Source organism: Grammomys surdaster, unplaced genomic scaffold, assembly GCF_004785775.1.
Source record: "Grammomys surdaster isolate TR1022 unplaced genomic scaffold, NIH_TR_1.0 345, whole genome shotgun sequence".
Classification (NCBI taxonomy): domain Eukaryota; kingdom Metazoa; phylum Chordata; class Mammalia; order Rodentia; family Muridae; genus Grammomys; species Grammomys surdaster.
Window position 1 is genome coordinate 2605805 of NW_021604764.1, and position 11819 is coordinate 2617623.

The 11819-nt window shown below is 42.3% G+C and overlaps 1 protein-coding gene across 2 annotated transcripts in view; it reads right to left on the reverse strand.

Annotated features, from left to right (window-relative positions):
• Positions 1-11819, reverse strand: part of Slc25a13 (solute carrier family 25 member 13) — a 168843-nt gene that overhangs the window by 67460 nt on the left and 89564 nt on the right. For both annotated transcript variants that reach the window (XM_028779172.1, XM_028779170.1), the window contains exons 6-9: positions 6167-6313; positions 3889-4027; positions 3173-3266; positions 2889-2973 (exon numbers count right to left, since the gene is read on the reverse strand). In XM_028779172.1, coding sequence (XP_028635005.1) covers positions 2889-2973; positions 3173-3266; positions 3889-4027; positions 6167-6313 — 465 coding nt within the window. The remainder of the gene's footprint in view (positions 1-2888; positions 2974-3172; positions 3267-3888; positions 4028-6166; positions 6314-11819) is intronic.

Here is an 11819-nt window from a genome sequence, read left to right on the forward strand (position 1 = left end):
GTTCAGTGGCTAAGAGAACAGGCTGCTCTTCCTGGGAATCCAGATTCAATTCCCAGCACCCACATGACTGGCTCACAACCTTCTGTAACCCCAGTCTTAGGGATCTGATGCCTAAGGCATGCATGTGTTACACCCATAGACATATAAATAAATTAATACATTTTTAAAATGAAAGAAAGCAGCTGAAAAGAGCATAGGGGTGGGCAAGTATTTATTAGACTCCTTTTACCTTTATTAAATGTTTGAAATAGTTCATGGCATTTTCTTTATCTGTGTGAGTGTTTTGCCTATTGTGTGTATACATATACCACATGTGTGTGAGTGTTTTGCCTGGTGTGTGTGTGTGTGTGTGCATATACAACGTGTGATTCTGGTGCCCATGAGGGTGCAGAACTCCCAGAGCAGGAGTTAAAGATGATTGTGAGCCACCATATGGGTGGTGGAAACTAAACCCAGGTTCTCTATAAGAACAACAAGTGCTTTTAACTGTTGAGCCTTTCATAGTATTTCAAAAATATATAAGAGAGTAGAATATGAAGTCTTTTGTTGGTGGTGTTAAAATTGTTTGTGGAGATATGTATATATGTGTGTATATGTAGATATGTATATACACACATATGAAATAACTAAATAGATGAATTATAGGTGACTTTAGTTTTCCTCAGTTTTGGCCATCTTCCTAAAACTCACATTTCAAGGCAATCAGTTGTTTTGTTGTTACTTTTCTGACCTGTTACCATTAGTATTACCAAGGCCGAACTACTTTAGAATATTGTACTACCCTGTCTGTGTAAATAAAATATTGACTTTGTCCCACAGAGTTGTCAAGTGAGAATGACATACAGTCAGCACCTAATAATACCTGTTGAATGAATAAATACATTCAATAAAATTTGTTTTCAAAAGGCACAATAATTAACATCAGTGAACAATGAAAACAATCACCAACCTAAGCTACACAACCCACTGAATTTTAACTGCTGTCAGTGCAACACAATTCCAATACAATGAGATCATTTGAAATCTTCAGTCATTTAACTGAAAACAGCTTTACAGAGAAATATGCATGTCTAAGAAGGTAAAACATTGCTTCCACAAATTCCATGCATTGTCTCCCATTCCACCCCTGTAGTCTACCTTCGTGGTGACTGATGTATTCAAAGAAAGAACATTATTTTATTTACATGCAGGAGAACATGTGATACTAAAAATGTTCTGGCATCAAAATAATGAATGATAATATTTTGAAGATGTTAAAGGAAAGAGCCTGCCATTACTGCTAATTCTTCCTGGAAAAGATAGATATGTTCTTAAAATGACACAAGGATAAAGAGCCCAGCTCCATCACTCCCCTGTTTAGGGCGAACACTCCACAGGCTGTAGGGTGCAAGACATACAAACTGCCCACAGGAGGATGACCTGACTTGCTTGATCTGTCGGGCACAGTGAGGTTCATGCATTAAAAAAAAAATCACCCTAGATTTCAGGTGGGGTTGTGATGAATTGCTCTAAACCTCTGAAGACCAGCCAATCACTTCCTACTGTAAATCTCATCAAATTCCTCTAACCCTTTCGAGGCCAGTACCAGCAAGCACCCATTATAAGCCCCCCAAAGCTGCAAAGGGCACACAGGGAAATGAAGAGCTGCTGCTGCCAGGGGGAAAGCAGGAGAGATCTGAAACAGCCCCTCTACTTTCCTTAATCCCCAAATTTCTACAATAGCTGGTGGCATGCAGACGAAGAGATAATTATCTCAGACACAGCGTCTGAAATCAAAGGGAGGAGAGAGCGAGGCCGCTTCCTCCTCTGCCCGGGATTACACAGTTCTTACTCCTGCACCAGGGGGAATCGGCTTCCTCTTTTAACCGCAGCCAGCTGGTTTCCCAGAGGTGCCTAGTTAGGATTTACTGAGCACACACCCACTCCTTCCATTTCCATGCTGCACACAACTCGCTGCTGCCCTTGGGTGGGAAGGAGCTAAGGGGGCTGGGATGGGGGGGAGATCCTGGCTCCAGGCCTGACAGTCCTAAAAATGCAGCCCGCGTCAACCCATTGTGGTCAAACTGGCGTCGCTGTTCAGACCCAGAGATCCAAGCCAAAAACAGTTAAGTCTCGCAAGATTCTGAGATGGCTTTGCCTTAAAGGAGGTCTTTTTCTTAAAAAAAAAAATACTTTCTGTCTGTTCATGGATTTATTTTATAAGCATCATGCAGGCATAGCACATCCAACGAAGGCCTTGCTGTCTCAGGCCCAGCTACAGAGCTGAGCAAGAGTTAAGAGAGGAGGTCCCGTGTCTTAAGTTTCTGACTTCCACAACTTCGAGACATGGGCTTCTGTTAACCATAAAATAAAACCTAGCATTCCTAACATTGTTTCCACATAGCTTATGAGTCCTTTCACAGAGAAAATAGGCCTAAAAGCCTCTGAACTATGACTCCAGACTAAACAAAATTATCTCATTTTGATACTCAGAAAAAAACGGAAGGCATGGCTGTTAGACAACGCTCTGACAGGACCCCACTGAGGAGCAACGATATCGTTCATTTAGCAATGCCAGATGCTGCTGGGGACAGTCACAAGAACCAGTGCTCCACTTCCACATCCCTCAGTACCAGATGTAAAGAAGAAAAGAGTTACTTGGTTTTGGAGTGCTGGGGTTTCTAGTGTTGGAGGCAACTGCCCTATCTTTCTAAGAAACACATGCCTGTGTCTGTTCACCAGAAGGTTGCTAAACAACTTCCCTTTCAGCCTCCTCAAAATGCCTGCATTTGGGGAGCAGAACTGAAAACCAGTTAAGTCAGAAACCAACGCTGGAAATTCAATGGAAGTGCTAGGGCCCTGGGTATCTCTGGAAAGCACCATGGGAGAAGTCACACCCAATCACTCACCTGCCTCTGGGCCTCTGCCAAGTTGAAGGGCAACATTCCTTCCTCTAGAGGGGCTATCCGCTCAATGTCTGCTAAGGTCAAGCGCCTGAACAGAAAGCAAACAATGATGAAGTCCCAGATTTCTTAAATTCACATTATGGAATTCTAGAACGTTCCTTTTATCGCTTCCCATATTTCAGCATGGGCCTTCATTATTTGGTTTCTGTCTCTCCTGCTGAGATCTCCCTACACCTAGCTCCTAATCTTATTTTATTAAACTAACTTAAAAAAAAAAGCCAACTTACCCCCTCGGCTCATATAAATCTGCTAACTGAAACAAGATGTCAACTTCCATGGGTGTGACCTGACCAAACTTCTGGGCTGCCAGAGCAAACTCCTCTGTATGGAAAAAAAGAGAGAGATTCAGAAAGATCAACGCTAAATTCAATGTTCAGCCAAAGTGCTAGGGGAGTGGACATCACAAGACATTATCATGAAGTCATCCCACATTTCCCAGCTCTCCCCATCCCAGCCACCACTGAGAGTAAAAGCTGGATACCATTTGAATACACTAAACAAACAGCACTGCATGGGATGCCAACTACACTGACATTTCGGATCCCCAAGTCATTTTTCCTAGGTTTTTTAGAAAGATAATATCTTCTTTGGTTCACAGATCACATTAAGCTATCATCAATAAGGGTTTGTGGAACCCTCTTGTATTTTTGAGGGCCACTGCATGTTTAGCTTAAGCTCTTGTAAGAAACGAAAAGATTCAACAAATCCTATATCTTCTCTTCATTTAAAGGCTGTCTTCAGTTTATCAAAAAGTTAGTGTAGATTGGTTTTTTGTTTGTTTGTTTGTTTTAATTTGTCTGATCATAGACTGGAGGACACACATCACCGATTAATTTACCAGGATGATTGGGATAGCAAATTCTAATATAAACTCTGGGCTGCGTTCCTCACCAACCCCACTCCCCATTCCCTAACACACTTGAAACACAAATTCTGCACTCACCCTTAGTCACCTGCACATCTTTCCTGCTACCAGCCAGAGTGCTGTAGATCTTCCTAATGAGTTCCATGTTGTTAAGGAGCGAATTAAACCCATTAAAATAGGAGAAACTAACTTGATGTGACGTAGTACCTCCAGCAGCCTTGGGAAGTTGAAAACAAAGAGAGAGAAGGAAAAAAAAAGATACAGCGTCAAAGAGGTCCCAAAAGTACATATATTTATCGCTGGTTTGGAAGTAACCAGGAATGAATATACAAAAAAATGACCACGGTGTTTTTCTTTCATTTTAGGAAAAAGAGAGAGAGAGAGAGAGAGAGAGAGAGAGAGAGAGAGAGAGAGAGAGCTAGAAGTGAATTTTAAAAGTGACTGCAACTAATCATGACCAGGACTTGTGCTTCCATACACAAACCCAGGAAAACTAAATAAATACATGTGTAGGATTATAGCAGGACCAGTAGTCATTTACACAGTTCAAATTTCAGTTGGAAATGTTTTATAAGTTGGTTTATTTCATCTAATGAGCAAATCTTAAGGCCTTAAACATATAAACGATAGTACCCACATGCATGTGTTCACACTTGCAAAACTGCATTGTATCTGTGCAGACAAACTATGAGAAGTGGCTAGTGCAACCTTAATATCAAAAGTTGTTTCAATACTTAAACCAGCAATAAATAATCACTGGAGTCCCAAGACTTTATGTTGCTGGGATAGCTTAAGAACAAGTGTGTTCTGGTAAAATTTGAAGATGCCATATGCCTATCTAGATGGGGTTTGAAGCTGACTGGAATTCTAATAATCAGAATTTTTAAGGTTTTCTTCACAGGGGACAGGAGGAACAGATAGTATATCCACTGTGAATAGAACTTCAGTTTGGAATTTCAAATTCTATCCTTCCCTAACAAAGCAAAATATTTTTATTAGGAAAGCGCATTTTCAAAACAGCCACATAAATCTTCACATAGTAATCATTCAAAAGACCTGACATGAGAGTTTACCTGGGAGTGGTGGTGGGGTGGGGTAGGGGGGTGGGATCACGGCTGAAAAGAAGTGAGATTAACATTGTTCCAGAATGGGAAAGGCCATGTGCTCAAAATGAAGAACAAGGAAACAAAGAACTTGAAAGGCTGAAGGTCAGCACTGTGGAACACCCAGATAGCTGTGAACCCACAGTCCAGCACAGGGAGAGTTTCCAGAGAAGTGGTTCCCAAATCGTAGGAATCAGCTAGAAGCCTTAACATTTACATACTGAGATGTAGCCACCCATAGGTGGTGAAGAGCAAACCTACAGGAAACCTGGCCACCATATGTAATGATCTTCCCTGGGGATCTAGACTGTCCGTGACCAAGGCTTGGACCCACTACCGAGCATGCTACAGGATACCTCGGAGTCCCAAGAGGTAGTAAGAACATCAGCTGGGCATCCTTTGGGATGGGACAACCATGACATATAATAGGAGGGCTCTGCCTACCACAAGCACCACTGCAACCCCAAACAGACTCCAAGAGACAATGAGAAATCTAAGCTTTACACCTTCTGAGCCATCTGTGACTCCAACAAGACAACAACACATCCAAGTGTGCAGTCTGCAGAGCTGCCTGACTGACCGCATGTTTCTTTTTCCTTAAATTAGGAACATGAAAATCAGCATTCAACATATTTTAAAATATAAGGCAAAATGAAGATGAAATCATAAATTATTTTTGTTGTTCCTTTTTTTCTAATTAGTTATTAACAGATAGACCCTCTCTATTTGTGAATTCTTCATATACAAATGAAACCAACTAGAATTTTGCAAAGATTTTGAGGGAGGGGGAATTATATCTGCACTGAATATGCAAAGATGTCTTTTCTTGCCATTATTCCCTGAACAACACAGAAAAACAAAGATTTAAAAATACTTATACTGCATTAGATGCTACATTAGCCATGATTTAACGTACAAAAGGATGTATGTGCACATTATATCCAAAGATGAGGTCACTGTGAAGAAATGATACGAGACTCTGCAGACTTCAGAATAGGAAAGCACCCTGGTACAGGCCTCCAGGGACAGCAAGAATCAATTGAACACGTCCCCAAAACATACAATCTAGACAATCAATTAACCTACCCACTAAAACGAACCGTGACATAGTTTGGTTTGCAAGGGTGTTAATATACACGATTACATAGTATTTTAAACAGGACAATTCATAAGAACTACTCTTTACTATTCCAGTTTTCTTAGCGCAAATTAGGGGAGAATAAACTACTCCATTAGGACAATGCACAACTTACAGCTACTAGACATTCTTCAACAAAAGGAGTCAGGACATGGGGACGGATGGTGACCATGATGTCCCGGAAGTCAATGGCTGTGACTTTTCCCGTCTTGGCATTGTCTCGCTGCACAAAGGCTTGCTTCGCGTGCTCCAACTGTATCTCCTACAGTTGGAAGAGGCAAAAACGGTTAATTTCTGTCTCTTTCTTACTGCAAGTGACTGCTCATTTTAAAATCAGACAAAAGAAATAAGCCTACATCGTGATTTAACGGGCCCCACCTGCCTGTTTAAATGCTTCCCCCTAAACTACTTTTTCCTTTGAAAGGAAAGAACATTTCTTAGAGCAGTGAATATAAAGCTAATAATGCATACTGTATTTTAAACCTTACACTCAGCCGAATCAGAGCTGGGCACAGTGGCACATGTCTGTGATCTCAGCACTTAGAAAGCAGAGGTGGAGAGATCCAGTTGAGAGATGGTCACAGACACATTATCCGATGTCAACCTGAGCTGTGTGAGAAAGCCATGTCTAAGTTACTGTTCTAATGCTGTGAAGCGGCACCATGACCAAGGCAACTCTTATAAAAGAAAGTGTTTAATTGGCGGGCTTGTTTACAGCGTTAGAGGATTAACCTAAGACAGAATGGCATGGCACCAGAGCAGTAGCTGAGAGCTTTGCCTCCACATCTGCAGGCAGAGAGAGGCAGAGCAAGGGATGGGCTTTTGAAACCTCAAAGTCCACCTTAGCAACACACCTCCTCCAACAAGGTCACATCTCCTAATCCTTCTCAAACAGTTCCAGTAACTGGGGACCAGGCATTCAAACACATGAACCTATGGGGGCCATTCTCATTCAAACCACCACATGATGTTTCAAAAGAAGGACGATGGAAAGGAAGGAAAGGACCAGGAGGAGGAGGGAGAGGGGGAGGGAAAATGTCAAAGGAATCGAATCAAGGATCTTTCTTTTAGAATCTGAGATATGAAGAAAATTAAAATAAAAATGAAGTTTGCTAGCTTCAAAGACCTGGCTAGATCCAGGAAGCAATCATGACCACATGCTAACATATAAGTTCGAGACTTAACAACAGTGAAGGCGTGTTCTCTGCTGGAAGGAGCTAATCCTCCGCACTGGCACTACTGATATTTGGGGCAGGTTATGTCACTGTCACAAAAGGCTGCCTTGTACCAGCTGATCCTCCCAGTAGCTGCTGGTAACTTCTCCACCCAAGGCTATGAGGGTCAAAAATGACACCACATAGAGCCCTGTGTTCTAGAATAAAATGCTGGACAGTCTGGGCATCAGAGGAGGAAACAGCGTAGCAGCACACTTGGATACATAATTCATCTGACCGAACTCTAGCAAGAATCATAGCTCTCTCTCACTATTCCCAGGAGATAAGTGTAGACATAAAAAACAAACACTGCTTCCTACTGAGGTTCACTTCACACTACTTCTGTAGAAACTCTTGTTCTCATCTACCTCAGCACACTGCCTATCTTCCAAATAGACCTCAGAAAGCTAATCTGCATGGAACTTAAAAGTATCACCAAAGGGCTATCAGAGATTACTTAAGATGAGATGGAGGTTGACAGGTAAGGAAGCCATCTCTTAGCTTTGGTAACAAGATGACACTCATTGTTCTGCAGATTACTGCAATTTGAAGCGACAGGCGTCTCTCTGTAGAGGAGCAACCAGAAAACTACCTGTTTTCTATGCCCTGCCTGATAGATAGGATGAAACGTATTCGACAAGATATTAATAATGACTAGACCTGGGTAATAAATATAGTCATGAGTTATGCTTCCCTGTCTCCTTTTCTATACTTTAAAAATGTAAGCACTGGAATTCTAATCACCAATTAATAAGTAAGAAAATTGTCATTTTCTTATTGATAGTTTCTCCTTAGTTACATACAGCATTGGCCACTTCAGTGCAGGGCACCCAGATGAACCTTCACTGGCCCAGATCCTTCTAGAGCCTTGCACTTTAGCTTTACTTAAGATGTGTCCCCACCCCGCTCCAGTCCTCAGATGATGCTCACTCTGCTTTTCAGGAAAAGACGATGTCACAAAATGTCAAAGATTTCTTAGGAGCTAAGGATTACTGTCTACCTCCAAAGCTCCCACTCCTACCCACTAGACCAGAATTTCTAAGAATATATCCTGTATGAATCTTATAAAGGGCATAAAATTACACATCACTAACCCCACTATTAATGTCCCCACCCGGGACTCAACTCTGGTCCCTTTGCCAAGTTCAAAGCTTAATTATTAGCATTCTGGTTTCCCAGTGACACCACCTGAAAAGCTGTCATTTTCAATTCTGTAAGCTTCCTTTCTCCTGAGTGTGAACCAATTGCCAAATTATGTTCCCCAAGCCTTTAAAAGTTCACTCAAATGCATCTTTCTTTTTCTTTCACTACAGAGGTGGTTCAGTGCTTCCTCAGACCTGGCTTAGGTTCTCTGATGGTCCTTACTGTCAGTTTCTGACCACAGCAGTCCACCTTGCCTGCACCCCATCACTTTTCAAAGTCCCAGATCCAGCTTCCTCTTTCCTCAGCAGACAGATCCAGAAGCCTGAATCATAGAGACTGATATCCAATGAAAGGTACTCAGGATTCTTGGGGAAGTACTCAGGTCAACATCCCTTCCAGGCAGACCCTTTATGCAACTGGAAAACTCATCTTGGCCACTGCCCTAAAAATCAACACCTTCTCATGTGGTTCCAGAGATGAGCATGTTTTGAGATAATATTCCACCTTACATCAGAAATTGAGCCAACACCGTTGGTTTTCCCACCTCTTCCCAGGATGAAGTGCCACATTCTGCTTATGTTTTCCCTAGCTGTGCTGTTATAGTTCTAGGCACAGTGGGCACTCGTGTGACAGACATTATCCATGACAGGCAGTCCATAAAGCCAATTGAATGAACAAATCAGGATCTATTCAACCAAAATGGAGTTGTCTATCCAAGAGCCTCCAATTCAACAGTAAAAAACTAACTCCTCAAGACATGTAGTAAAGAAAAGGAAAAAAAAATGACTACAATAGGTATTCCATTGAAAGCAAAGACCATAGTAGGTGTTCAATTGAAAAGAAGTGAAAGAGCACCATCTTAAGATGGACGCACTGCCAGCAATATAGAAAGAAAAGGTTACTCTGAGCAACAGCAGAGGTAATCTGTGGGTATTTTCTATTTTCCTAGTTATAACTCAGTCTTACGGATCCAGAAGCAACTTCACATGCCATAGCCAACCCTTCTTCTCACAGAGCAGAAACCCAGAACATGAAGACTAGCTTGTCTGGAATGGTAAAGAGAAAAACAGATACCAAAGGCTGTAGAAAGACAGTAACATGACGGCCACACCACAAAAGAGGGGGGTGTGTTTGTGGTTGGAACCTATCTATAAAGGGAATATTGCCTCCTTTGCTGACTACACAATTTCAATGGGAGAGTTGCCAGCAGGGATCCTACAAACAGGCAACAAAACAAAAACTAAACAAAGCAACAAAACCAAGAACAGCTTTTTTTATCCTGATGATGAGCAAATTGAGAGCTCATTTTTCACAGCTCCTAAAAACTGGAGATTTAACAATTCCGCTCTTGAACTTGAAGCAATACCAGTGAATAAAGTTTAGGCTGGTCCTTCTATGTAAGCTACATTACTAAAAACAGGGCTTGCTCCCACCCCAACACTTGAGGGCAAGTCCTAATATGTAGCCTAGGCTTGGCCAACCTTGAATTTTCAGAATCCTCTTCCCTTGGTTAGTACCATAGGATGCAGCACATACGTCACAAGGATTAACCTTACTGCATCCAGGAAGGGAGCTGAGGTCCTGCTGCCAGGGGCAGCAAAGCTGGAACTCAAGCCTGTATGCCCCTTCCACAAACACCCCGCCCACCCCCAGGGACAAGTGCCTACTTGCTACCTGACCATGGTGCATGTGAGGCCTGGAGAACCACACTGTAGGGTACTTGATGGAAACTACACTTGACACTTAGGAATCTAAAAGGCTGTAAGAATTTTATTTTACGTTACTCTATCCATCTATGTATTTATTTAAGCCTGGGCTGGGCTCAAACTTTCTACACAGCCAAGAAAGACCTTAAACTTTCCTTCCAGTTTCTCTGCCTGCTGAGTACTGAGATTATGGGCATGCGCCATCACACCCAGTTTATGCTAAAGGATGAACCTAGGGTCTTATGCCTGCTAGGCAAGCCCTCTACCAAGTGAGCTACATCCCCAGGCCTGTTTTACTATTACTCTTCATGCTCTAGACATTGTCTCTGCCTGGTTTTGTGAGAATATAATAAAATTCCTAAGTTTCCACTAAGGCAAAAGGCAATGTATCCAGAATGCCTGGCTCTCCACTGATCGTCATGGGGAGTGCAAGGCAAAAGCGTAGAGGGGGTGATTCTTCTCTCAGGTTCTATTCTCCTTTCAGCCCTAAGAGTCCTGAAGAGGGTGGGGGGTAGGAGTGGAAGCCTGTAGCGCCAAACATATAGACAACTCTGCAAATGTTAAATTCAAGAATGTGTTAGCTTTGAAATAAATAATTGGGCTTAGTACCCACGATTCAGTGACTTAAATCCTGAGACAGTATCTCTATAGCTACTTAAGGATATCTAACACATATGTAAGGACCACCAAGAGGTTGGTGCTTTTTTATATGTGTGCCGGAAGGAACAAACGTGGGATGGAGAACACAGACAGTAACACTCATTTTCATTTCCTAAGTGAGGAAAACAATGGGAGAACCAATGAAAATAAAGTATTCACAGGAAAACGGACTGGCAGGTTAAAGATCCAGGGAAGGAGCCAAGCCACCTCTCCGTATTTCTTTTAAAAAGAAAATCAGTGAGAAGATACTGGGGTAGGTTGCTGCACAATGCACTGTCTCACTTATAAAACTACTCAGCGATGAAAAGAGACCTCTCCTACAAGCGAGTGTCCCTGGTAACACTTTAACTCTGGGCAAAGGGACACCTGTCACAGATTTCACTTTCCGTTGATGGAGGGGAGTGGCAGCCAGGATGACAGCAGACTGTAATGCACCATGACACTACTTACTATGTGGCGGAGCTTGGGTGAGCTAGCTGGTATCTTAGGCCCCAAGGCTTTCTCCACAAAATGCACACACCAGGGCCTGCTGTCTGGGTCATGCGAGACAGAAACTTGGTAAGCGGTAGCTTTCATTTCTGTGGAGGTGAAAGGCGGGCCTAAACACCCATAAAGTCCTTTCTAATTCAGAACCGCTGAGTCATGAGAACCAGCCACAGGCACAGAAAGATGGACACACGGACCATGGACATGGCAGAGAATTAAAGTAACAGCTGAATACTAACATTTACTGTTGGACTAAGCTTAAGGCAGGGTTTTATTGAAGCCTTGTAATAACTTACTATCTTTGTTTTACCAAAAGACACATGGGGATGGGGGAGTGGCTAAATTACTAACTCAAAGTCACACAGCAGCTGAGCTGAGATGCACACTGAGGACGGTGTGACTCCACAGTGACATTCCTCACTTCAGGGTTATGCTGTCCTGGGGGGAAAAAAAACACAGTGGGATCATAAGCTGATTTGAAACCTAAAAAGAAAAAAGAATTTCAGAAATGCTTTGAGTGAGCTTAGGGAGTTGGAAAAGTGATTTTTACTCATCCCCC